This window comes from Coregonus clupeaformis, chromosome 36 (genome assembly GCF_020615455.1).
Source record: "Coregonus clupeaformis isolate EN_2021a chromosome 36, ASM2061545v1, whole genome shotgun sequence".
Classification (NCBI taxonomy): Eukaryota; Metazoa; Chordata; class Actinopteri; order Salmoniformes; family Salmonidae; genus Coregonus; species Coregonus clupeaformis.
In genome coordinates, this window is record NC_059227.1 from 18,535,308 (window position 1) to 18,561,923 (window position 26,616).

General features: G+C 42.4%; 4 protein-coding genes and 1 non-coding gene across 6 annotated transcripts; 2 read left to right on the forward strand and 3 right to left on the reverse strand.

Moving 5' to 3' along the window:
* The first annotated feature begins 71 nt into the window (after positions 1-71).
* Positions 72-7,602, forward strand: LOC121552831 (protein ARV1-like). The gene is made up of 5 exons (XM_041865896.2): positions 72-167; positions 4,185-4,304; positions 4,460-4,613; positions 4,826-5,047; positions 6,921-7,602. The coding sequence occupies exons 1-5, from the start codon at positions 72-74 to the stop codon at positions 7,046-7,048; spliced, it is 720 nt and encodes a 239-aa protein (XP_041721830.1). The 3' UTR covers positions 7,049-7,602.
* Positions 7,603-13,644: 6,042 nt separating this feature from the next.
* Positions 13,645-19,001, reverse strand: LOC121552271 (protein FAM89A). Its single transcript, XM_041865047.2, has 2 exons — positions 16,581-19,001; positions 13,645-15,956 (listed from the first exon to the last, which is right to left on the reverse strand). Exons 1-2 carry the CDS (start codon positions 16,830-16,832, stop codon positions 15,696-15,698), a joined length of 513 nt encoding a protein of 170 aa, XP_041720981.1. The 5' UTR covers positions 16,833-19,001; the 3' UTR covers positions 13,645-15,695.
* Positions 19,002-19,728: 727 nt separating this feature from the next.
* LOC121552665 (DNA-dependent metalloprotease SPRTN-like) lies at positions 19,729-23,209 on the reverse strand. Of its 2 annotated transcripts, XM_041865663.2 has the most exons (6): positions 23,124-23,209; positions 21,260-21,400; positions 20,940-21,037; positions 20,687-20,815; positions 20,277-20,595; positions 19,729-20,152 (listed from the first exon to the last, which is right to left on the reverse strand). In XM_041865663.2, the coding sequence occupies exons 4-6, from the start codon at positions 20,798-20,800 to the stop codon at positions 19,965-19,967; spliced, it is 621 nt and encodes a 206-aa protein (XP_041721597.1). In that variant the 5' UTR covers positions 20,801-20,815; positions 20,940-21,037; positions 21,260-21,400; positions 23,124-23,209; the 3' UTR covers positions 19,729-19,964. The 2 variants fall into 2 exon arrangements, with proteins under 2 accessions (XP_041721597.1, XP_045067135.1); XM_045211200.1 differs by lacking the exon at positions 20,940-21,037.
* Positions 21,964-22,037, reverse strand: trnag-ucc. Its single transcript has one exon. It is a non-coding gene; the product is annotated as a tRNA-Gly (tRNA).
* An 813-nt stretch (positions 23,210-24,022) lies between the features above and the next one.
* Positions 24,023-26,616, forward strand: exoc8 (exocyst complex component 8). Its single transcript, XM_041866069.2, has one exon. The coding sequence runs from the start codon at positions 24,175-24,177 to the stop codon at positions 26,242-26,244; it is 2,070 nt and encodes a 689-aa protein (XP_041722003.1). The 5' UTR covers positions 24,023-24,174; the 3' UTR covers positions 26,245-26,616.

Consider the following 26,616-nt stretch of genomic DNA (forward strand, 5'->3'; position numbering starts at 1 on the left):
GCATAAATCCAGGAAGTCAGGTTCCTCGAGCTGGTTGCTCCATCGTTGCCAAGTCGCGAACATAAAACAGAATGGGAAAGGGTTTCTTTAGATGTGTTGAATGCATTAAGGACGCGCACGAGCTTCGCAGAGATTACAGTAATGGGATCTTGAAGATAAACATATGTGTGAGTTAACTAACTGGCCCATGTTCATTTCCTGGTTTAGATATTAGCTAACTGATGATGCTAGGCTAGCTAGAAATGAAGGGACCTGTCACTGCCAGCGGTTTCTCTGTTTCTATTCAAGTTATGATGCCTGATGATGGATAGTTAGCTGATATTTGTGGTTAGTGGTTGGGTCTCTACCCTTACAACAGATAAAACAGTAAGCTAGCTATCTAGTTTAGCCATAAAAGCTAGATAAATGCGTATGGTGTGCCTGTTTTATCCCTTTCATACATAGACCAAAATCCCACTAATTTATCATGTCTGCATTTTTATAACAGCTTTTTCGTATATCTGAAAGGGGTAGGGGGTAAAAAACGTGGGAAAATAAAAGCCACCTAAAGACCGAGTCATGATTCCTGCATTTTCACAGACCCTGTAACCAAAATACAGGTATCGGGTCTGTGTGAATGGTTCTCTGCTTTTTTGCAGGTAAAGACATTAACACTTCCATTGTTTAACACCTCCCTAATTTAAACTGCAAACAGCCCCCATGGTTTAACAACACCCCCCACCCCTCCTAATTTCAAATCAAATCAGATTTTCTTTGTCACATACGTGTTTAGCAGATGTTATCGCGGGTGTAGCGAAATGCTTGTGCTTCTAGCCCCGACAGTGCAGTAATATCTAACAAGTAATATCTAACAATTTCACAACATATACCCAATACACACGAAACTAGTAAGGAATGGGATTTAAGAATATATACATATATGGACAAGCAATGACAGAGCGGCATGGACTAAGATACAGTAGAATATTATAGAATATAATGCAGTATACAGTGAGGGAAAAAAGTATTTGATCCCCTGCTGATTTTGTACGTTTGCCCACTGACAAAGACATGATCAGTCGTTAATTTTAATGGTAGGTGGTCTAAGGCACTGCATCGCAGTGCTAACTGTGCCACTAGATCCTGGTTCGAATCCAGGCTCTGTCGCAGCCGGCCGTGACCGGGAGACTCATGGGCGGCGCACAATTGGCCCAGCGTCGTCCAGGGTAGGGGAGGGAATGGCCGGCAGGGATGTAGCTCAGTTGATAGAGCATGGTGTTTGCAACGCCAGGGTTGTGGGTTCGATTCCCACGGGGGACCAGTATAAAAAAAATATGTATTCACTAACTGTAAGTCGCTCTGGATAAGAGCGTCTGCTAAATGACTAAAATGTAATGTAAATGTTGAACAGTGAGAGACAGAATAACAACAAAATCAAGAAAAACGCATGTCAAAAATGTTATAAATTGATTTGCATTTTAATGAGGGAAATAAGTATTTGACCCCTCTGCAAAACATTACTTAGTACTTGGTGGCAAAACCCTTGTTGGCAATCACAGAGGTCAGACGTTTCCTGTAGTTGGCCACCAGGTTTGCACACATCTCAGGAGGGATTTTGTCCCACTCCTCTTTGCAGATCTTCTCCAAGTCATTAAGGTTTCGAGGCTGACGTTTGGCAACTCGAACCTTCAGCTCCCTCCACAGATTTTCTATGGGATTAAGGTCTGGAGACTGGCTAGGCCACTCCAGGACCTTAATGTGCTTCTTCTTGAGCCACTCCTTTGTTGCCTTGGCCGTGTGTTTTTTTGTCATTGTCATGCTGGAATACCCATCCACGACCCATTTTCAATGCCCTGGCTGAGGGAAGGAGGTTCTCACCCAAGATTTGTACTCCTGAGTGGCGCAGTGGTCTAAGGCACTGCATCGCAGTGCTAACTGTGCCACTAGAGATCCTGGTTCGAATCCAGGCTCTGTCGCAGCCGGCCGTGACCGGGAGACTCATGGGCGGCGCACAATTGGCCCAGCGTCGTCCAGGGTAGGGGAGCGAATGGCCGGCAGGGTAGGGGAGGGAATGTAGCTCAGTTGATAGAGCATGGCGTTTGCAACGCCAGGGTTGTGGGTTTGATTCCCACGGGGGGCCAGTATTAAAAAAAAAATGTATTCACTAACTGTAAGTCGCTCTGGATAAGAGCGTCTGCTAAATGACTAAAATGTAAATGTAAATTTGACGGTACATGGCCCCGTCCATCGTCCCTTTGATGCGGTGAAGTTGTCCTGTCCCCTTAGCAGAAAAACACCCCCAAAGCATAATGTTTCCACCTCCATGTTTGACGGTGGGGATGGTGTTCCTGGGGTCATAGGCAGCATTCCTCCTCCTCCAAACACGGCGAGTTTAGTTGATGCCAAAGAGCTCCATTTTGGTCTCATCTGACCACAACACTTTCACCCAGTTCTCCTCTGAATCATTCAGATGTTCATTGGCAAACTTCAGACGGGCATGTATTTGTGCTTTCTTGAGCAGGGGGACCTTGCGGGCACTGCAGGATTTCAGTCCTTCACAGCGTAGTGTGTTACCAATTGTTTTCTTGGTGACTATGGTCCCAGCTGCCTTGAGATCATTGACAAGATCCTCCCGTGTAGTTCTGGGCTGATTACTCACCGTTCTCATGATCATTGCAACTCCACGAGGTGAGATCTTGCATGGAGCCCCAGGCCGAGGGAGATTGACAGTTATTTTGTGTTTCTTCCATTTGCGAATAATCGCACCAACTGTTGCCACCTTCTCACCAAGCTCCTTGGCGATGGTCTTGTAGCCCATTCCAGCCTTGTATAGGTCTACAATCTTGTCCCTGACATCTTTGGAGAGCTCTTTGGTCTTGGCCATGGTGGAGAGTTTGGAATCTGATTGATTGATTGCTTCTGTGGACAGGTGTCTTTTTATACAGGTAACACGCTGAGATTAGGAGCACTCCCTTTAAGAGTGTGCTCCTAATCTCAGCTCGTTACCTGTATAAAAGACACCTGGGAGCCAGAAATCTTTCTGATTGAGAGGGGGTCAAATACTTATTTCCCTCATTAAAATGCTAATCAATTTATAACATTTTTGACATGCGTTTTTCTGGATTTTTGTTGTTGTTATTCTGTCTCTCACTGTTCAAATAAACCTACTATCCAGGCTCTGTCGTAGCCGGCCGCGACCGGGAGACCCATGGGGCGGCGCACAATTGGCCCAGCGTCGTCTAGGGTAGGGGAGGGAATGGCCGGCAGGGATGTAGCTCAGTTGGTAGAGCATGGCGTTTGCAACGCCAGGGTTGTGGGTTCGTTTCCCACGGGAGGGTATGAAAAAATTAATAATGTATCCACTCACTAACTGTAAGTCGCTCTGGATAAGAGCGTCTGCTAAATGACTAAAATGTAAATGTAAAAATGTACCATTAAAATTATAGACTGATAATTTCTTTGTAAGTGGGCAAACGTACAAAATCAGCAGGGGATCAAATACTTTTTTCCCTCACTGTATACATATGAGATGAGTAGTGCAAGATATTTAAACATTATTAAAGTGACTAGTGTTCCATTTCTTAATGTGTCCAGTGATTTCAATAGGCAGCAGCAGCCTCTAATGTGCTAGTGATGGCTATTTAACAGTGATGGCCTTGAGATAGAAGCTGTTTTTCATTCTCTTGGTCCCAGCTTTGATGCACCTGTACTGACTTCGCCTTCTGGATGATAGCGGGGTGAACAGGCAGTGGCTCGGGTGGTTGTGGGGCCCCAATGTTGAGGATCAGCGAAGTGGAGATGTTGTTTCCTACCTTCACCACCTGGGGCCGGCCCTTCAGGAAGTCCAGGACCCAGTTGCACAGGGCGGGGTTCAGACCCTCGAGCTTAATGATGAGCTTGGAGGGTACTATGGTGTTGAATGCTGACCTATAGTCAATGAACAGCATTCTTACATAGGTATTCCTCTTGTCCAGATGGGATAGGGCAGTGTGCAGTGTGATGGCGATTGCATCGTCTGTGGATCTATTGGAGCGGTAAGCAAATTGAAGTGGGTCTATTGATATGTATGAAAGGGGTATACCTGCAATTAAGTGGTAAATAAGAGGCTGTTTCAACGGGGGTCATATAAACATTTCCTTATAGTTTTTACAGGTAACATACCACATCTTCTGTCTGAAATGGGTAAATGTCTCTACTTCTTTCAGGAATCCTGTCAAAAGCCTGTGGACAAGTACATTGAATATGATCCAGTCATTATTCTGATTGATGCCATTTTATGCAAAACTCAAGCATTCAGACACATTCTGTTCAACATTACATTGAACGTAAGTACAGTAAGACACTGAAAAACGATTCACCAGAGTCAGATTACAGTGCATGCTTTAGAAAATTGATGAGACTTGATCCACATTGCATTGCATTTACTCTGCAGAGAGACACAAGGCATGATGGCATGTCTTATTGATGGTTTCCTCTACAGATTCACTGGAAGCTGTGTGTGTTTTGCCTGCTGTGTGAGTCCTACCTGAGGTGGTCACAACTTCCGGGATCTGAACAGAGCAATGACCCTGCAGACATCATTAGATACACCAAAGAATGGGATTTCTATGGCATGTTTGGGATGGCAGCTCTTGGTGGGTATATAAAGCATGGAAAAAAACACATCATTACTATAACAAGTCATGCACTCATCAACAAACATGCCTTTGACAATGTTAATAGCAATGTTATAACAATGTTTCCAAGTGTAGATAAAATGACAAATCCTGCTTTCTTTTCACAATGATTTCATACAAATGACGGTCTTCTGCTGGTTGGTACTGATTTCATGTTCATTTGTCCACAGAATTGGGTGCGTTCTCTGTTGGAGTGCTGTCTTTCCTGTGGCTGGTGCAGAGGCTGCTTGGCTATGACTTTGAACTGAGCTTACTACTGAAAGCCCTCCTGCTGTCCAGCTATGGCAAAATCCTGCTCATCGCTGCAGTCATATGGGAGCATGACTACTCCCCGCACTGCTTCAGCCTCATCAAGCTGTTTGTGCTCACATCCAACTCTCAGGCCATCAGAGGTACATTAGCCAACTCCTCCCTCAGTGTACCAATGCTCCCATTATAATACTAATAATAATAATATGCCATTTAGCAGACGCTTTTATCCAAAGCGACTTACAGTCATGCGTGCATATATATATATTTTTGTGTATGGGTGGTCCCGGGGATCGAACCCACTACCTTGGCGTTACAAGCGCCGTGCTCTACCAGCTGAGCTACAGAGGACCATTAGTCACTCACATTTAGCTCCATCGCTGTTCCTGTTAATTCAGCGAGTGAATTGGAGTGAAAATGGATTGAAAAGTTCTCATTACTCATTATTGATACTATTAAATAACCTATTTCACACATTGAGCACCATATCTATCGACTTTTCACGTAGTGAATTCTGTTATTCCCTAGAGTTATTAAATAGTTCCAAAATTGTAATCCATTAATTCACTAAAGTTGCATTAACGTTATGCATTGTTTTTTTCACCAAACAATCAGGCCTGCAAAGCAAGCACTAGTCTCGGTGTGCCCCCTGTGGTTTGTCACATTTCAGGGTAATTGCCCTTATCGTGCTGCTGGTCCAGTTTTTGCTGTTCTGTCTGCGGCTATGGAACCCTGACCTCTTCACCAGTCGTGCTACCTTTTCCCGGACCTGCTGTTTCGAGACTCTCCTTTCTTTCTTTCTTTCTTTCTTTCTTTCTTTCTTTCTTTCTTTCTTTCTTTCTTTCTTTCTTTCTTTCTTTCAATTCGATTTAAGGGCTTTATTGGCATGGGATAAACAAAAGTGAAATAAACACTTTTTCCCCCTTTTTTTTTACAGTAAACATTACACTCACAAAAGTTCCAAAAGAATCAAGACATTTCAAATGTCATTATGTGCAAATAGTTAAAGTACAAAAGGGAAAATACACCAACATAAATATGGGTTGTATTTAGAATGGTGTTTGTTCTTCACTAGTTTCCCTTTTCTTGATGCAACAGGTCACAAATCTTGCTGCTGTGATGGCACACTGTGGTATTTCACCTAATAGATATGGGAGATTATCAAAATTGGGTTTGTTTTCTAATTCTTTGTGGATCTGTGTAATCTGAGGGAAATATGTGTCTCTAATATGGTCATACATTTGGCAGGAGGTTAGGAAGTGCAGCTCAGTTTCCACCTCATTTTTTGGGCAGTGTGCACATAGCCTGTCTTTTCTTGAGAGCCAGGTCTGCCTACGACGGCCGCTCTCAATAGCAATGCTATGCTCACTGAGTCTACGTAGTCAAAGCTTTCCTTAAATTTGGGTCAGTCACAGTGGTCAGGGATTCTGCCAATGTGTACGCTCTGTTTAGGGCCAAATAGCATTCTAGTTTGCTCTGTTTTTTTGTTAATTCTTTCCAATGTGTCAAGTAATTATCTTTTTGTTTTCTCATGATTTGGTTGGATCTAATTGTTTTGCTGTCCTGGGGCTCTGTGGGGTCTGTTTGTGCTCTCTGTCTCTCTCTCTCTTTCTCCCCCATATTCTCCACCTGGCACAGCCAGAAGAGGACTGGCCACCCCTCAGAGCCTGGTTCCTCTCTAGGTTTCTTCCTAGGTTCCTGCCTTTCTAGGGAGTTTTTCCTAGCCACTGTGCTTCTACAGCTGTATTGCTTGCTCTTTGGGTTTTAGGCTGGGTTTCTGTATAAGTACTTTGCGACAACTGCTGATGTAAAAAGGGCTTTATGAATACATTTGATTGATTGATATTGGATTCCTGTAGAATTCATGGTTTATTGCACTGATGGCAGTATTTCTCAATTCTACAACAAGTAGGAGATTAACATGATCTAAAGGTGTTCTAAACAAGTACTTTTCCTGCATATTGTCATGTTTGTGTTCTTGTAAGACCTGATCATTTCCTCTCCTCTCTTCTCCAGTCATTCTTAACTGCAGCAGAAGGCTCTCCCTGCTGGCTGTGTGTGTGGGTCTGCTATTGGAGACGTGCATAGCCCAGGCGTTTCAGACGCTTCCATGGAGCATAAAGGACATCCTGCCGTTCCAATGACCTGTTTCAGGCCGGTCCTAAAGAACACACTGTTACAATGGCACCTATTATGCCCTGGACCAGAGACCGGTGAGGGGAAACTATTAGTGCTATGTGGAGTGTGCCTAGACATATAGTCAAACACTGACAATAACCTCTCTGTTGGTATTGGAGTTAATGAGGCTACGGGACATTCCTGAGGCTATTTGTGAAATACCTACCACCTTAGAAAGCACATAGTGAACATATTCATTATTCTGTGCAATGCCAAAAACCACAGGCTGTGTATAAGCAACACATATTTTGATATGGAACAGATGTAAGATGTGTGTGTCACAGAGAGAGATAACTTGCAGTGAGTAATCCCATTTATTGCCTTGAATTCTTTATTTTATTGAAGCTGTACAGTAAAAGAGAGCAATACTCTCTTGGTGATGCAGCCTATATGATTAAGTATAGGAGCTGTGGAATAATAAGCATTTGACACACATGTTCACAGAGGGTGGCTTTACAGTGCCTTCAAAAAGTATTCACACCCCTTGACTTTTTCCACATTTTGTTGTGTTACAGCCTGAATTTAAAATGAATTAAATTAAGATGTTTTTGTCACTGACCTACACAGAATACCATAATGTCAAAGTGGAATTAATTAAAAATGAAAATAAATGAAAATATCTTGAGTTAGTAAGTATTCAACCCCTTTGTTATGGCAAGCCTAAATAAGTTCAGGAGTACACATGTGCTTAACAAGTCACATAATAAGTTGCATGGACTCTGTGTGCAATAATAGTGTTTAACATGATTTTTGAATGACTACCTCATCTCTGTACCCCACACATACAATTATCTGTAAGGTCCCTCAGTCGAGCAGTGAATATCAAGCACAGATTCAACCACAAAGACCAGGGAGGTTTTCAAAAAGAAGGGCACCTATTGGTAGATGGGTACATACAAAAAAAAAGCAGACATTGAATATCTTTTTGAGCATGGTGAAGTTATTAGTTACACTTTGGATGGTGTATCAATACACCCAGTCACTACAAAGATACAGGCGTCCTTCCTAACTCAGTTGCCGGAGAGAAAGGAAACCGCTCAGTGATTTCACCATGAGGCCAATGGTGACTTTAAAACAGTTACAGAGTTGAATGGCTGTAATAGGAGAAAACTGAGGATGGATCAACAAAATTGTAGTTACTCCATAATACTAACTTCATTGACAAGAGTGAAAAACAGGAAGCCTGTACAGAATACAAAAATTCCAAGACATGTATCCTGTTTGCAACAAGGCATTAAAGTAATACTGCAGAAAATGTGGCAAACAATTCACTTTTTGTCCTGAATACAAAGTGTTATGTTTGGAACAAATCTAATACAACACATTACTGAGTACTACTCTCCATATTTTCAAGCATAGTGGTGGCTACATCATGTTATGGGTATGCTTGTAATCGTTAAGGACTGGGTAGTTTTTCAGGATAAAAAAGAAACGGAAAGGGGCTTCCCGAGTGGTGTGGCAGTGCTAGAGGCGTCACTACAGACCCGGGTTCGATCCCGGGCTGTATCACAACAGACTGTGGTCGGGAGTCCCATAGGGCGGCCCACATTTGGCCCAGCGTCGTCCAGGTTAGGGGAGGGTTTGGCCGGGAGGGCTTTACTTGGCTCATCGCGCTCTAGCAACTCCTTGTGGCGGGCCGGGAGCCTGCAGGCTGACCTCGGTCGTCAGGTGAACAGTGTTTCCTCCGACACATTGGTGCGGCTGGCTTAAGCAGGCGGGTGTTAAGAAGCGCGGTTTGGTGGGTCATGTTTCGGAAGACGCATGACTCGACCTTCACCTCCCGAGGCCGTTGGGGAGTTGCAGCGATGATTGGGGGTAAAATATAAAAATAAATGGAATGGAGCTAAGCACAGGCAAATCCTAGAGGAAAACCTGGTTCAGTCTGTGTTCCACCAGACACTGGAAGATAAATTCACCTTTCAGCAGGACAACAACCTAAAACAAATGGCCATATATACACTGGAATAGCTTACCAAGAAGACAGTGAATGTTCCTGAGTGGCCAAGTTACAGTTTTGACTTAAATCTGCTTGAAAATCTATGACAATACCTGAGAATGGTTGTGCTGAAGGTGCCAAAAGGGCTTCTGCAAAGTATTGATTCAGGGGTTTGAATACTTATGTAAATTACATATTTCTATATTTAATTTTCAATAAATTAGCAAACATTTCTAAAAACATATTTTCACCATTTTGAATTCCGGCTGTAACACAACAAAATATGTAATAAGTCAAGGGGTATGAATACTTTCTGAAGGCACTGTATGTGCTAAGGCCCCTTGATACCTTATGGTTAAGTAGTGCATACACAAACATACTGTATGAGTCTTTAGATTTTTTCTGACCAAAGCCAGTTGCTTTGTTGGTATTTCTTAATTGTATGAAGCACACTAATGTCCTCCAGAAAGGCTGTTTTTGTATGCAGACAGAGCCTGAAGTCAGTGTGAATAAAATTAATATTTTTGATAACTCACTGTTTTGTCCTCAGAGATTTTTCAAACTGGTCTTATTTGTTTCTCCTTTTTGAACAGAGATAAAATTATTTATATTTAATTTTTGTAATTCCTGCCATAACTCGGCTCAGGATTAATGTTGTGCTCACACGTTGTAACAAGCCTTTACATCGTTGAGTGAACTCTGCCTGGGAATGTTATGTTTGGTATCCTTACAAGGATACCTCAAGTGGATCTGAGCATCTGTCAGTGAATGGTCCAGGATGACAAATAGTCATTGTTTTTAGACTGCTTGCCTTGCAAGCACGTGGAATAAGGGGAGAGGATAGTGAGTGGAGTATCTTCAATGAATAGTGAGTATCGATACCGTATCCAAACAAGAAGGCATGTCAAGTGGAAGGAAATGTAAACAACAATGCTAGAACAGAGATTCAACCCCACATGTTCCTAGGGCACATACTGTACGCTAATGTATCAAGTCAATTGGTGATGTGCATTCTAAAGAGCAGTGGGGGTCACTTATGGCAAATGTGTCATTTTAAATAAATAGATATCTCTAATGCCTGACGTGCTGACCCAGCCTGGTGCCTTCAAACAGGGGGAACGTGTTATGTAAGGCCTCAGGTGGTCGTGGGTAATTGTAGATCCATGTTTTGAAAGACATTCCACTGCTTGTGAAATCAAACTGGTTTCAACCCCTGTAGTAAGCCTTGAAGCACACATACTAAACGTCCCCAGCTCAGTGTTGGTAATGGAGAAAGGCTCAAAGTGTTCCAGCAAGAGTGTAGTGAGTGTTTGCAGCATTATTCAACCTGGTGTAGTGGTAGATCATGAGTCTGGATAATCAGATTAGTATAACAAGAATCACATCAGAGGCATTACGATGTTGAGACCAGTGCATGAATGTACTGTTAAAGGGAAAGAACATTTGAGTCATTGGGACAAAAGATGTCATGAAGAATAGAGAATTTGTCATTGTAATTCTCTATCTCAGTGAAGGAGATGAAGAAGAGCTCAGTGTAAGCGCATGAGGATAGTGCTAGCCAGGTCCAGGGCTCAGAGAGTAAAAGTCAGACAGGATCACTGAAGGAGAGCTGACTGTTCTGTGCCAAAGCCGGGCTGTAAGCTCTCAATCAGATTTTCCAAAATCCTCTGGACAAGTTAACCAAGGCTTCAGACAGCGCATCTGTTGACACAATAAAGGTCAGATGTCCTTCTAACCACACCACTATTTGATTGCCACTTATGTAAGTGTTCATCAACAATTTGTATATGTTTTTAGTCTTATTTCTGAATAAAACCAAACTTCAAGGATACTATCTCCTCTGAAAACTCCTCAGCTGTATTCGTTTTCTGGCGTTAGTAGAACCAAGGGAATTCGTTGGTGTTCTTTCCCATTAATTGCTAAAGCTTTGTTGTGAGCAGTGTGTTTGTGGTCTGTGAATGTTGGTACAGCCCAGTTGCACATAGTTGGTACAGCCCAGTTGCGCTTGTGTGGCAAGCTGTCCCATCCCAGGGGCAGAGTTACACATACCTTGGATTTGCTTTCAATCAAGATTATGTTAATCTACCACAATCTCCTAAACAGGTGCTCAGCCCAGCACAGAGGCGTGTTCACTACAGGCTGCTTTCCAAAAGGGCACTTGATGTTAGTCAATATTTACCCTCACTTCTCCTTTGAATACATGTAGCTCATATTGTACTCTAAGGGACACACGATGGTGTATGAAGTTCGAGATTTTAGCTGCCCAGCTGGGTTGGTTGCTATATGTCTGTGAATAGATACAGTAACAGGGTAACTTTCTGAGGGTCCACCAGTGTTGATCACATGATTTGTCTACGGAGCCTTGACCTGATAAGAAAACACTTGCAGAGCCATATTGTGCAATAGCTCTCTACCTCACCTAAGTTGCTCTTCCAGAAGCTTTGCTTCTCAGTTTTCAGTATGAGATAAACAATTATCTTCAGCTGTACATATAGAGCACTAGTTACATATCATAAATTATATCATAACTTAAGCGATGCCTCTTTTGAATAAGACATTCATTTTTAAAACTAGGTCAAACAGCAATAGTGTTGAAATAGTGAACAATTCTCCAAAACACATATAGACAAAGAAGGATGTTTCTATAGCAGCTACAGTTAAAGTCGGAAGTTTACATACACCTTAGCCAACTACATTTAAACTCAGTTTTTCACAATTCCTGACATTTAATCCTAGTAAAAATTCCCTGTCTTAGGTCAGTTAGGGCGGCAGGTAGCTTAGTGGTTAAGAGCGTTGTGCCAGTAACCGAAAGGTCGCTGGTTCTAATCCCTGAGCCGACTAGGTGAAAAATCTGTCGATGTGCCCTTGAGCAAGGCACTTAACCCCAAATTGCTCCTGTAAATCGCTCTGGATAAGAGCGTCTGCTAAATGAAAAAAAAAAAAAAAAACTTTATTTTAAGAATGTGAAATGTCAGACTAATAGTAGAGAGAATGATTTATTTCAGCTTTTATTTCTTTCATCACATTCCCAGTGGGTCAGAAGTTTACATACACTCAATTAGTATTTGGTAGCATTGCCTTTAAATTGTTTAACTTGGGTCAAACGTTTCGGGTAGCCTTCCCCAAGCTTCCCACAATAAGTTGGGTGAATTTTGGCCCATTCCTCCTGACAGAGCTGGTGTAACTGAGTCAGGTTTGTAGGCCTCCTTGCTCGCACACACTTTCAGTTCTGCCCACAAATGTTCTATAGGATTGAGGTCAGGGCTTTGTGATGGCCACTCCAATACCTTGACTTTGTTGTCCTTAAGCCATTTTGCCACAACTTTGGAAGTATGCTTGGGGTCATTGTCCATTTGGAAGACCCCTTTGCGACCAAGCTTTAACTTCCTGACTGATGTCTTGAGATGTTGCTTCAATATATCCACATAATTTTCCTTCCTCATGATGCCATCTATTTTGTGAAGTGCACCAGTCCCTCCTGCAGCAAAGCACCCCCACAGCATGATGCTGCCACCTCCATGCTTCACGGTTGGGATGGTGTTCTTCAGCTTGCAAATAACCCCTTTTTCCTCCAAACATAACGATGGTCATTATGGCCAAACAGTTCTATTTTTGTTTCATCAGACCAGAGGACATTTCTCCAAAAAGTACAATCTTTGACCCCATGTGAGTTGCAAACCGTAGTCTGGCTTTTTTTAATGGCGGTTTTGGAGCGGCCTTTCAGGTTATGTCGATATAGGACTCCTTTTACTGTGGATATAGATACTTTTGTACCTGTTTCCTCCAGCATCTTCACAAGGTCCTTTGCTGTTGTTCTGGGATTGATTTGCACTTTTCGCACCAAAGTACGTTCATCTCTAGGAGACAGAACGCGTCTCCTTCCTGAGCGGTATGACGGCTGCGTGGTCCCATGGTGTTTATACTTGCGTACTATTGTTTGTACAGATGAACGTGGTACCTTCAGGCATTTGGAAATTGCTCCCAAGGATGAACCAGACTTGTGGAGGTCTACAATTTATTTTGAGGTCTTGGCTGATTTATTTTGATTTTCTCATGATGTCAAGCAAAGAGGCACTGGGTTTGAAGGTAGGCCTTGAAATACATCCACAGGTACACCTCCAATTGACTCAAATGATGTCAATTAGCCTATCAGAAGCTTCTAAAGCCATTACATCATTTTCTGGAATTTTACAAGCTGTTTAAAGGCACAGTCAACTTAGTGTATGTAAACTTCTGACCCACTGGAATTGTGATACAGTGAATAAGTGAGATAATCTGTCTTTAAACAATTGTTGGAAAAATTACTTGTGTCATGCACAAAGTAGATGTCCTAACCGACTTGCCAAAACTATAGTTTGTTAACAAGAAATTTGTGGAGTGGTTGAAAAACGAGTTTTAATGACTCCAACCTAATTGTATGTAAACTTCCGACTTCAACTGTATAAAACTAAACTATTTAAATTTACTCTCAAGAAGTGCAATGTTCTATTGGTCGGTGCCAAGGGTGATCAATACACTATAAAGTGGTGAGTGCTGACCCGTAAAGCCAAAGCTAATTTTAGAGCTACAAAGTAGACAGTTGTGTTCAGTTGCCTATGAACGACAGTTTCATGCAGGAATAACAAATCTGAGTATCAAGTCATTTTATTAAATCCATAATTATAGCTATCACATAAGAGAGCATAACAATCTTCCAAAAACAGTAGTATGGTCATTCACTGAAAAATAACAAACATGAGGAATGGATTGAAACAAAACAAACCCTTCAAATACTCAGTGAGTTATGTATCTGAGGAAACAATGAAATATACTTTTTTATTTTTATCCTCCACAGATTCATATATTACTCCTTTGATGACAGATTCATCCATCTTGACCTTGCCACTGGACTGAAATTCAGGTTACATTTTCTTGGCTTGAGGCCTATATTGACTCCTTTAGGTCTGTAGATTCTGATTCAGAGCCAACAAATCGAGATGACACTGTGGTACAAGAACACAGCTTTCTGATTGGATGAAATCAAGACTATATCCATCTGGATATATATTGCCACATGAAAAAGGAACTAATCAGGATGCTGTTGTGTACATTTCATACCTGGATTAATGACACTGGTGAAGAAACATTAGGTTTCCTTTTAGGTGGGAATTGAACAAGTAACTGTGCTGGAGTTACAGTATGCGGTGTACTACGTGTTTGCCATGAGACCATCCGAAAGACATGACCAGATTGAGAAAAGTGCTGTGAGTTGAAGGGACAGACAACAGCAATAGCCAAGGTCTGAGACCTAAAAAGGCACTAAGTGTGGAGATTTGTTTAGTGTTCTGTTTAAATACAAATGTTCAATGTGGGGCTGGTGGCGGTAATATACATTTACCGTGAAGCTGGAGGTAGAAAATTCAGTACATGATCATCACTCACATTGAGGCATAGAAGGTACCGTGAACATTTTCTTTCAACTCCCCATTTTGAAAGCATGCTGTATATGACCTCCAAACATCCTCTGGTGTGTATATTGTCAAATTGCATTGAATCGGTGAAGAAAACGTACGTCTCAACAGATCAACCTCCTGTATTACAAAACATTCTTGATATATTGTCGTACATTGTTCGGCGAGAAAACAGACTATATCATCTGGAAGAACATTGCATTTTACAGTATCATTCCTAAAACCCAATACATTTCAGCAAATGTGCGTCAATTATACTCTTTGGTTTGCGTACCACAAGCACATTAATTATGGACCAGTTTACACACAAAATTGTCAAAGGATACACAAGCAAAATTTCTTTCAAGAATGCACTTCTAGCTTAAATTATTTTGATACAGTCTATGCAGCTAAATGTTGAGTGCACATAGAGACTCAAGATAGGGGTCAGTTGGCTATGGAAGACTATGGTCAACATTGCCATACGTGCACTAAATGCATGTCCTAGTGGGGTCAACATACTATGAATTCGTAATGGGTACCTTGTATTGAGTTGTTAATTGAAAACAAAGGTTTATGATGGAAGCAACTGTACTTAATTCAACAATGCAAACTTCCCAGTCTCATTGAACTATTAACTGAAAAAGTATGGAGAGCCACAGCACAGTATGGCATCTGCACACCATAGACAGGGCTTCTGAGAAGCACAGCGTCTGCACACCATAGACAGGGCTTCTGAGAAGCACAGCGTCTGCACACCATAGACAGGGCTTCTGAGAAGCACATGCTTACTTACCCCTGGTTTTAAAACCATTCCAGAAGTAAGCAGTTTCCAGCATTTTATACTTTTCTCCAGCCTAAGCAACACAAACCAGTCTCCGTTGACACTACACACCATCTAAAAGTTGATTTCCTCCCCTGATTGCAGGGACAGGAATCCCATCTATTTTGTTTATAAAGACTGTCCCAGTCTCTGGAATTTCAACCCTGTAAACATTGTGAAGATGACACAGAGCTTGGAAGTACTCACAACCCAATCATAGAAAACTTGAAATGTCCATAGTAATAGGGGGAAAAAACATTTATAATAAATAATGAACTTTTGTATATATTTATATGAAAGAGGTCTGCTGAAAAAGGACTATAAGCCAGCAAAACTCAATGCATGGCACAGCTCTTTATAAAAAGCCTATTGCCTCAAACGTGTAGAGTCTAACTTAGGAGCAAACAGCTCAGCTCTTGGGTCTCTCAGATGGTGATGTGGAAAGAGTCTTGTAGCCAGGAGTCCTTGCTAGTCCCATTTTTGGGAGATGTTGCCTCACTTCCCTCCGGTTGGTCAGTTGGTGTTGTGCTGGTCTCCTGGTAGTATTCATCATCTTCGTCAAAGTAGCCGTTCTCTATCCCGTGCCCGACGCTGAGGTCCTGGCAACTGCCCTTGTACTCTTGGATTGACTCATGGAGGGACCAGAGCTGACACAGCAAAGACATATCCTGCTGACGCAATCCCACCTGGAAAGATAAAAATGATACTAGAATTATTTTAAGATTTCCCAAACAGGTGCTTGATACTATACTTAGGCCTAAACGTTAGCAATTAGACAAAAGTTGGTGCTTCATGCCTTTAACTAGAAATGTTTCTTTTATTCAATTAAGCAGAAATATTTTATGGGATAAAATATTAACCCCATAGGAGGATAGGCCTACAGTAAGGCTGGAAGAAAGTTTGCTTTGTAAGCTTTCAAAGACATACTCCTACTGAAATCTTCACACAGATCAATGGAGTATAGATTGTGTAGGCTATCAAATGAAACCAAACTGACATGGTATGAATGTAGGCTATGAAATCCTACAAACAACAATGTATAAATGTTTCATTGTTGTCACCGTTACTGGCTAGCGTTGCAAATCTTATCACACAGAAATTGGCAACTGCCAGTGTAAAATTGCTGGTTTACATGTTTCAGCCGACCAAAAAGAGCTAGGATACTAATTAGACCATGAAGTAATGAACAGTAATGGAGTGATTTCTTGATTCTGTCTGAACAGCTGTTGCTCTCATTTCACAATTTTGCCTCAAAATTCCCTCCCTCCTGTTTGCAATCATTAATTGATCACCTCCCCTCCACTTCTTACCATTTCTTTTCGGAGGAGTGCTAAAGCCGCATCAAGGTTGGCCGGTTTATTTGCAAGCAGGTTGTCTGAATTGTTTCGCCCACGGCTAAGGTCGTCTTGGATCATGGTTTTCTTTGCATACATCCTCTCCATCTCTCTCCAAGACCCGCCGCTTGAATTCAGCAAGCCGCTTAGGCTCTTTGGCAGTGGGGGTAGCCCCTCAATGGAGGCCAGTGTTCCGCCCGCTGTGCCGTTCGCGGATTTACCGTTCATCGTTATACCTTTTTTTTTCTCAAACAAATGCAATACTTTTAGTTTTAGTCGTTATAAATCACCACATTCAGGAATGAAAAGCACATCTCCGACGAACAACATGCAACAGCCGTTGACGCCAAACAACAGTAATCTTCTCCTTTCGAGCTCTGGCTAACTCGCACTTCCTGTCCCTTTAACACAGTTCCAGGCTGATTGGGCGTCACCCGCAGCGACGGACAGGAAAGGGTGGTTGAATATTCATAACCTAATACCAGAGTGTTCTTTGTTTGTTAGAGTACGCGTTCAAGTGCTAGTCGGAATTAGGAAACTTGGAAATGTACGATTTGCAACTGGTTGTAGTTAGACACGTGCCGCGTTCAACCAGTTAGCAAATCGGAAATTTCCGAGTTTGCTAGTTCCGACTAGCGCATGAACGCGGCATTATTCCTGAAGTAAATCACAGCTCTACATTTACATTACATTTTACAGTATGTGGAGTGATTTAATTATTAAGACAGTTATAATGAGCCACCACCAAATAGCCATCATTCAACATTTTATCAAATTAAAGTTCTCAAGCTTATTTTCTTTAGGATAAAGGAACACTTAGAAAAGAAACAAACTTGACATGTGCCACATGAATACCACTGACTGAGAATAGTACAACAGGCTAGCGTTGCAAATCTTATCACACAGAAATTGGCAACTGCCAGTGTAAAATTGCTGGTTTACATGTTTCAGCCGACCAAAAGTGATTTACTGGCGGTGGGTGAGGTCATCATGACAAGTATGTGTCTGCAGAACAAAGGTGTCAGTATGAAGGACAGATGGTGGGCTTTCCATCCATGGTCCTGCATCACTAACAACAGCCCCTCAACAAAGAGAGGAAGCCCAACCCACAGAGGCACATGTGGCCTAAACAATGGCAGATGTAATTGAAAAAGCAAGGTCTCAACAACTGACATGTCATTTTAAATGTGGAAAACAAAATAATGTATGTATTCCCTCACTTAAAACACATTTTATACTATTTTATATGAATTGGCAGTGCATCAATATGAGTTGAAATGAACTCAAAATGAGTTTTTAAATTGTGTACAGTCAAGACAAGGACAGTTAGTGACTACCCCATAAAGCCTTCATAATCAACATGAGTGCTGGTGCCTTTTGACTGCAGTGCACTCAAGCTGAAAGAATCATGAGTCTACCCGAGGACACATTAAATACAGGCTAGAGATAACAAAAAAACAAAAAAAAATGTATGCACTCACTAACTGTAAGTCGCTCTGGATAAGAGCGTCTGCTAAATGACTAAAATGTAAAATAATGGGATGCAACACATTTTAGTGCTGCTCATTTATCTGTCTTCTTCCTAAAATCCATAATATGCTACTTATTTGTCATTGTGCTAATTGTCTGGGTTGTCCTCAGTATCTTGCAGGTCAGGAGGAGCAGAAGTTGTGACATATAGCTGCCTGCCTTATTGTTGGTCTTTGACTCCTTGAAATCTGCTGCCCTTCCTCTCTTCTACGACATTTAGCTCACCCCACTGCCCCTGCACCTTCCTTCCCTAAATAACATATGCCTTGCTTTTACATTTACATTGTAGTCATTTAGCAGACGCTCTTATCCAGAGCGACTTACAGTTAGTGAGTGCATAATTTTTTTATTCAAGGATAAAAAGAGCACCATTGGTATTAAATTGCACAAGCACTTTGTCTTTACGGAAACTGTCATTGCTCTCTTGGCCCGTCTAGTTATGTCCTCATAAAACCATCCTGTACTTTTTGAATGTGAATCAACAGACCTTTCTCGTCGGTGGTCTATGCCCTTGGAGAGGCAGGAAATCTATTCAAAAGCATCTGAGCATGTATGGGTATTGAAGTATGTGTCCGAGAATTCTGTAATTTTTCAGTCAATTTAATGAGTTTAGTGATATGATGAAATGGTATTTGAGACTGTCTTTTTGATTTCTATTAGTCTGCCATTGTAGTTTTACATTGAGGAGGACTATGAAAAGGCACATTCAGCCAGAAGATACTTAGGGTATTGTAAGAACATTAAATTTTTTAAATAAAACTGAATCCCTTCATACACATTACTATTAAAACATGAACATTGGTCTTATTTTGGCAGAAAGAAAATAGTTGGATGGGCTAATTTCAGAATGTCTGTGTACAGGTGCAGTGATCGGTAAGCTGCTCTGACAACTGACGCTTAAAGTTAGTGAAGGGGATAAGAGTCTCCAGCTTCAGAGAGTTTTGCAGTTCGTTCCAGTCATTGGCAGCAGAGAACTGGAAGGAATGGCGGCCAAAGGAGGTGTTGGCTTTAGGGATGACCAGTGAGATATACCTGCTGGAGCGCAGACTACGGGTGGGTGTTGCTATGGTGACCAGTGAGCTAAGTTAAGACAGGGATTTGCCTAGCAGTGATTTATAGATGACCTGGAGCCAGTGGGTTTGGCGACGAATATGTAGTGAGGGCCAGCCAACAAGAGCGTACAGGTCACAATGGAGGGTAGTATATGGGGCTTTGGTGACAAAACGGATGGCACTGTGATAGACTACATCCAATTTGCTGAGTAGAGTGTTGGAGGCTATTTTGTAAATGACATTGCCGAAGTCAAGGATCGGTAGGATAGTCAGTTTTACGAGGGCATGTTTGGCAGCATGAGTGAAGGAGGCTTTGTTGCGAAATAGGAAGCCGATTCTAGATCTAACTTTTAATTGGAGATGCTTAATGTGAGTCTGGAAGGAGAGTTTACAGTCTAACCAGACACCTAGGTATTTGTAGTTGTCCACATACTCTAGGTCAGACCCGCCGAGAGTAGTGATTCTAGTCGGGTGGGCGGGTGCAAGCAGCTTTCGGTTGAAGAGCATGCATTTAGTTTTACTAGTGTTTAAGAGCAGTTGGAGGCTACGGAAGGAGTGTTGTATGGCGTTGAAGCTCGTTTGGAGGTTTGTTAACACAGTGTCCAATGTGCCTTGGTCACAGTGCTGTTGGGTTTGTAAACCCTAGCAGGTGAACCATTGATGTTGAAAAATGCCTTGGTGTTGCTGACATTTTTTAATAGGGGGTTTCTGTCCTCTGAAGGGACCATGGGCTCCCCCTGCTATGGAGGTTGTGGAGCTCCCCTTTTCTGTGGGATAATCAGTTGATTCCTTTAGCTGTCACCTGAGCTGGAGGAGACAGCACAAGTCTGGGAGACACAGGAGTAGTGAGGGGTTTTGTGGGACTGTTGACAAGAGATTTCTGAGTTGATGATGGTGAACTCTCTCCAAGCAAAAAGCCTTTGCTACTGAATGGAATGATATTCCTTATATCCTGTAAACCAGAGCCTGAGACCAAAGCATAGGAAATCAAATGTAGATTCAAGAAGACACATTCACTAAGCCATATTTTGAATTGTAAATAATATTACTACTCTCAGCATTCATTAGATGAGAAAGAGACATGTATTACCTGCAGTAAATGTGCTGGAAGCCTTGCTCTTGCTTGTGGGCTTGTCTGTAGGCTTCTTGTCTTTGCTGGTGTCTATCTTGCTTTCGCTGTTGTCTGTCTTCTTGCCTTTCTTTCCATAACCCTCTGGCTCCTTGACCTTTGTATAGGTGCCCCCACAGGAGCGCAGGTGATCCCCCCACCATGTGTCTTGGGCTGAGGGGGCACGGTACATTGCCCTCTTCACATATCCAAAGTAGGGCTTGCGAGTCTGACAGGGCCTCTCACACCGCCACCAGTACTGACGGTAGAGATCTACTTCATCATGGAAAGTGTGATAGACCTGGTGGAACACAGTTGATTCTGGAATCAGAGACATTAACACAAAGTACACTTTCACAGTTGACATTGTGGGGACACTGAGCAGAACTTACTGTGATTTTAGTTCCAGTGGCTTGGTTGATTCTGTCCATGTGCTTGCAGAACTCAGGCCCATTCCCATCATGATCTCTGTTGTTTTGAGTCACGAAGAGCAGTGCATGGATCATCTCATGCAGAAGTGTCTGGAATAACAGGGTATTTTCATGTTATGCTATACTGAAGAAATTACATCAGCTACATTGCTTATGTTATATCTTATACAATTGCCATCAATTTGAGAAGTTTCAGGTTGGTTAGTCAAAGTACCTGTACAAGATCCCGACGGGGTCTAAGTTTCAGTAAAGGCTCACTAAGTCAAATAGAACACAGTCCACCTCGTCCTTCGTAAGAACACACCTGCACACCTACAATTGAAGATTGTATGACGAGACAGGTATTGAATAATGGAAAATTAACCACAGGAAAGCAATCACATGGACCAGTTATAGCCATGACAGCCAAAGTTCCCACACACTTTAAATTCTGAAAGTTGATGGGCAGCCATTATTCTAATGTATGAGATATAATCATAAACACATTTATCATATCAGATGGTTGATACAACAATGTGAATCGTTAAGACTTACAGTGTCATTCGGGGGCTCCATTTGACTTCCACACCACTGAGCTTTCCCCAGAAGAACGTGTCATCGAACTCCAGAAACATGGCCCTCACGTAGACTTGGGTCAAACACCTCCCACGACTCATCCACAATTGACATTGGTCTCTTGGGGGCAACAGATGGATGTAAATAGAATGACATTGTTGCTGCTAGGCTCAACTTTCAGTTTTTTGCTGGTTTGGCCATAGTTATCATCAGTTGGTGTGTATAAGGATGCCTCGAAGTCAAACTGCTCCTGCAGCTGAATGGCAAGCACAAAATCTTCGTCCAAGTTCAACTAGCTAGCTACTGGAGTTGAAAAGATAATTCAACTTAGATGGATACCTACACTGAACAAATATATAAACACAAAATGCAACAATTTCAAAGATTTTACTGAGTTACAGTTCATATAAGGAAATCAGTCAATTGAAATAAATTCATTAGGCCCTAATCTATGGATTTCACATAACTGTGAATACAGATATGCATCTGTTGGTCAGATACCTTAAAAAAAAAAAGTAGGGGCGTGAATCAGAAAACCAGTCCGTATCTGATATGACCACCATTTGCCTCATGCAGCGCGACACATCTCCTTCGCATAGAGTTGATCTTTAATTTTTTTGTCATTTAGCAGACGCTCATATCCAGAGCGACTTACAGTTAGTGAGTGCATACATTTTCATGCTGGCCCCCTGTGGGAAACGAACCCACAACCCTGGCGTTGGAAGCGCCATGCTCTACCAACTGAGCTACAGGGGACTGGCTGTTGATTGTGGCCTATGGAATGTTGTCCCACTCCTCTTCAATGGCTGTGTGAAGTTGCTGGATATTGTCGGGAACCGGAAAACACGCTGTCGTACACGTCAATCCAGAGCATCCTAAACATGTTCAATGGGTGACATATCTGTTAAGTATGCAGGCCATGGAAGAACTGGGACATTTTCAGCTTCCAGGAATTGTGTATAGATCCTTGCGACATGGGGCAGTGCATTATTATGCTGAAACATGAGGTGATGGCGGCGGATGAATGGCACAACAATGGGCCTCAGGAGCTCGTCACAGTATCTCATTCAAATTGCCATCGATAAAATGCAATTGTGTTCGTTGTCCGTAGTTTATGCCTGCCCATACCATAGCCCCACGGCCACCATGCAGCACTCTTGTTCACAATGTGACATCAGCAAACCGCTCGACCACACAACGCCATACACGTGGTCTGCGGTTGTGAGGCCAGTTGGACTTACTGCCGAATTCTCTACAATGAAGTTGGAGGCGTATTTTAGGTAGAGAAATTAACATTCAATTATCTGGCAACAGCTCTGGTGGACATTCCTCAATACTTGAGACATCTGTGGCATTGTGTTGTGTGTCAAAACAGCACTTTTTAGAGTGGCCTTTTATTGTCCCCAACACAAGGTGCACCTGTGTAATGATCATGCTGTTTAATCAGCTTCTTGATATGCCACACCTGTCAGGTGGATGGATTATCTTGGCAAAGGAGAAATCAGGAATGTAAACAAATTTGTGCCCAAAATTCACATAGAAATAAGCTTTTTGTGCGTATGGAAAATGTATGGGATCTTTTATTTCCACTCATGAAACATGGGACCAACACTTTACATGTTGCATTTATATTTTTGTTCAGTGTAGATTAGCTAGATTGGTAGTACTCATTATAATATCGTTGTCCTATAACGTTGACTAGCTAGCTCGCTTTAGTTAACGTTAGCTGGCTAATGAATGCACCAAAACCCAATGCAGCTGATTTGGAGCTGGATAGCTCTAACTTTACCGACTGTAATCGTGGTCTGATAAATATTATTGTTATATATCTACGTAAGCTTACCTCAATATCCAGTTTAAGTTAAATATAGATTAATGTTGGTTATTTTTAGGTAGTAAACTACAGCAAATTCGCTCCTGTTCAAAATAAGTGTAATTTCAGTCTATGGTGCTTTTGGGAATTCTGGGATACGTTATTCCTCCACAGAGATTCCACTAGTTACCACAGCCACAAAGTCAAAATGGCTATATTGTAAAAAAAAAAAAAAAGATATGAACACACAAATTCGGTTTTTGTTCTTAATTTAAGGTTAGGCATAAGGTTAGCAGTGTGGCTGAGGTTAAGGTTAGGTTTAAAATCACATTTTAAGAAATGTGTTTATGACTTTGTGGCTGAAGTAACTAGTGATGACCCTCTACAGTAGCACTCGCGAATAAATGTTGTCCAACTAAACAGTTACTCGGGATTTTGCATAAAACTTACACTGAAATAAAATAAAACGTTCAACCGAATATTGAGTGTCATTTTCATCTCTCAATATCAATACAACTTCGATGACTGAGCACACCATTTATTTTATGATCCAATGCATTTCTTTTTTAAACCATACCAGAGAGGAATAGGTGAAGCGAGATGATATACTCTGCCCAAAATCTGTCCACGAAAATAACACCAAGTGAAGATGTTTTTGTATGGAGGTCAATGAGAGTGTCGAATTTGGTCAACAACAAAAAAATAAACTTTATATCGGAGTTGTGCCTATTGTACACGTGAGTATCTGCCCTCTCATTAGCTATAATGGTCCCACCTGATCTCACAACCTCCTGTCTGCCTTCCATCTTTAAGGACATGTATTTCCATTGTTAGAGCGATCACGCGACTATCTTGTCAATATCATCGAACATCTTTGACCAAACTACATATTTTGTTGGCCACCTAGTCTCCGGACGGCTCGTGACGTTTTGGGTGTTAACCTATTTCCTCTTCCTGACTGTTAGCACTGTGCGGCTAAAAAAAAACAAGCCGGTCGGCAGTCGTTCTCACCTATTTCTGGCTATTATTACTGTTCTAGCACATGTTTTTAATCTGAAGAATACAATTTATAACGTTGGAGATGACAGACCAGGCGAACAGACTGCGCAAGCAATTGGAATCAGCTAATTTCGAGCCGCAAAATTATGTCAAGCATCTCTCACAACAGTCTGATGGCGACAGAGATTTGCAGGAACATCGTCAAAAAATACAGACCCTAGCAGATGAAACGGCTCAAAACCTGAAGAAAAATGTCTACAAGAATTACAGACAGTTCATCGAAACTGCCAAAGAGATTTCGTACCTGGAGAGTGAGATGTACCAACTGAGTCATATTTTGACAGAGCAGAAAAGTATCATGGAGAGCATTACCCAGTCTTTGCTCTCAACAGATAAGGATGAAACGGCAAAGGAGATGCTGGCGGCATTCCCCAAAGAGACAGAGGAAGTGAAACAGAGAACACTGACTACACTGCTTGAGAAAGTAGAGGGGTGCAAAAACATTATGGACACCCCAGGCAGGTATTTAGTGTACAATGGCGACCTGGTTGAATATGATGTGGACAACATGGCACAACTTCAAAAAGTGCATGCCTTCCTGATGAATGATTGCCTTCTCATTGCCACCTGGTTAGCGAATCGCCATGGTACAGTGAAGTACAAATACAATGCACTGTATGATCTGGAGAGCTTTGCAATCGTCAACGTGAAGGACCATCCCCCAATGAAGGACATGTTCAAAATCCTGATGTTCCCTGAAAGCCGCATATTTCAGGCAGAGAACAGCAAGATTAAAAAGGAGTGGCTGGAGATCCTTGATGAGACAAAGAAAAATAAAGTGACTAAGGAAAAACACAAGACAGAAGAGGTAGAGGTTCCCAATTCACCTGTGAGACCAGAGGCCTTGGTCTCAACCAACCCTTTTGATGACGAAGAGACCAACCCTTTTGACTCAGAGGAGGCAGTGGATCTGGGCTTGGAGTGGATCCAGGAGCTTCCCGAAGACCTGGACGTGTGCATTGCCCAGCGGGACTTTGAAGGTGCCGTGGACCTCCTGGACAAGCTGAATGAGTACCTGAAGGACCAGCCTGTCAGTCCGAGGGTGAAGGAGCTCAGGGTGAAGGTGGATGAGCGTGTCCGACAGCTGACAGAGGTGCTGGTGTTTGAGCTCTCTCCTGACCGTTCCCTCCGTGGGGGACCCAAAGCGACCCGTCGGGCCGTGTCTCAGTTAATCCGTCTGGGGCAGTCCACCAAGGCCTGTGAGCTCTTCCTGAAGAACCGAGCCGCTGCTGTGCAGACCGCCATCCGCCAGCTGCGCATTGAGGGGGCTACTCTGCTCTACATACACAAGCTCTGCAACATCTTCTTCACTAGCCTGCTGGAGACGGCCAAAGAGTTTGAGATGGACTTTGCCGGTAACACAGGCTGCTACTCAGCATTTGTGGTCTGGTCGCGCTCATCCATGAAGACGTTTGTGGATGCCTTCAGTGGGCAGGTGTTTGACAGCAAGGAGAGCCTCTCCACTGCCGCTGAGTGTGTCAAGGTGGCCAAGGAGCACTGCAAGCAGCTCAGTGAAATCGGCCTGGACCTCACCTTCACGCTGCAGTCCCTCCTGGTCAAAGACATCAAGGCAGCCCTGCAGAGCTACAAGGAGATCATCATTGAGGCCACCAAGCACCGCAACTCTGAGGAGATGTGGAGGAAGATGAACCTAATGACTCCAGAGGCTCTGACCAAGCTGAAGGAGGAGATGCGCAGTTGTGGCATGAGCAGCTTCAATCAGTATACAGGAGACGACTGCTGGGTCAACCTCAGCTACACCATCGTGGCCTTCACCAAACAGATGATGGCTTTCCTGGAGGAGGGACTGAAGCTCTACTTCCCAGAGCTGCACATGGTACTGCTGGAGAGCCTGAGGGAGATCATCCTTGTGGCTGTGCAGCATGTCGATTACAGCCTGCGGTGTGAACAGGAGGCAGAGAAGAAAGCTTTCATTCTCCAAAATGCCTCCTTCCTGCACGATACTGTCCTCCCTGTGGTGGAAAAGAGGTTTGAGGAAGGAGTGGGGAAACCTGCTAAGCAATTACAGGACTTGAGAAAAAGTGCACGGCCCATTCGTGTCAATCCTGATAGCACTATGTCTCAGGTCTAGGGGGTGAATGATAACCTGTTGTGAACAACACTTTTTGTTGTATTGATGCCAGTGTTGAACTTCAAATATTTGGCCAGAATTTATTAAATCTTTATTCTGCCATGTCTTATAGGTTATTCCGTGATGATTCTTTCTGTTGAATGTGATGTTGAAGACAATGACATCGATATAGTTTGTGATTTAGAATTTCACTTATTTTTCCTATGCTTGATGATATAGCATTACAAATTGTAGGCTAACTGGAATAGGATGACTGATTCATAAAGTAATGTATTAACTTAATGCAGTTAGGAATGTTATTGATTTGTACGAATGCGCCTCTGAAAAATGTTATGGTATCACACAAATTATCTCTAAAAATAAAAAGTGTAT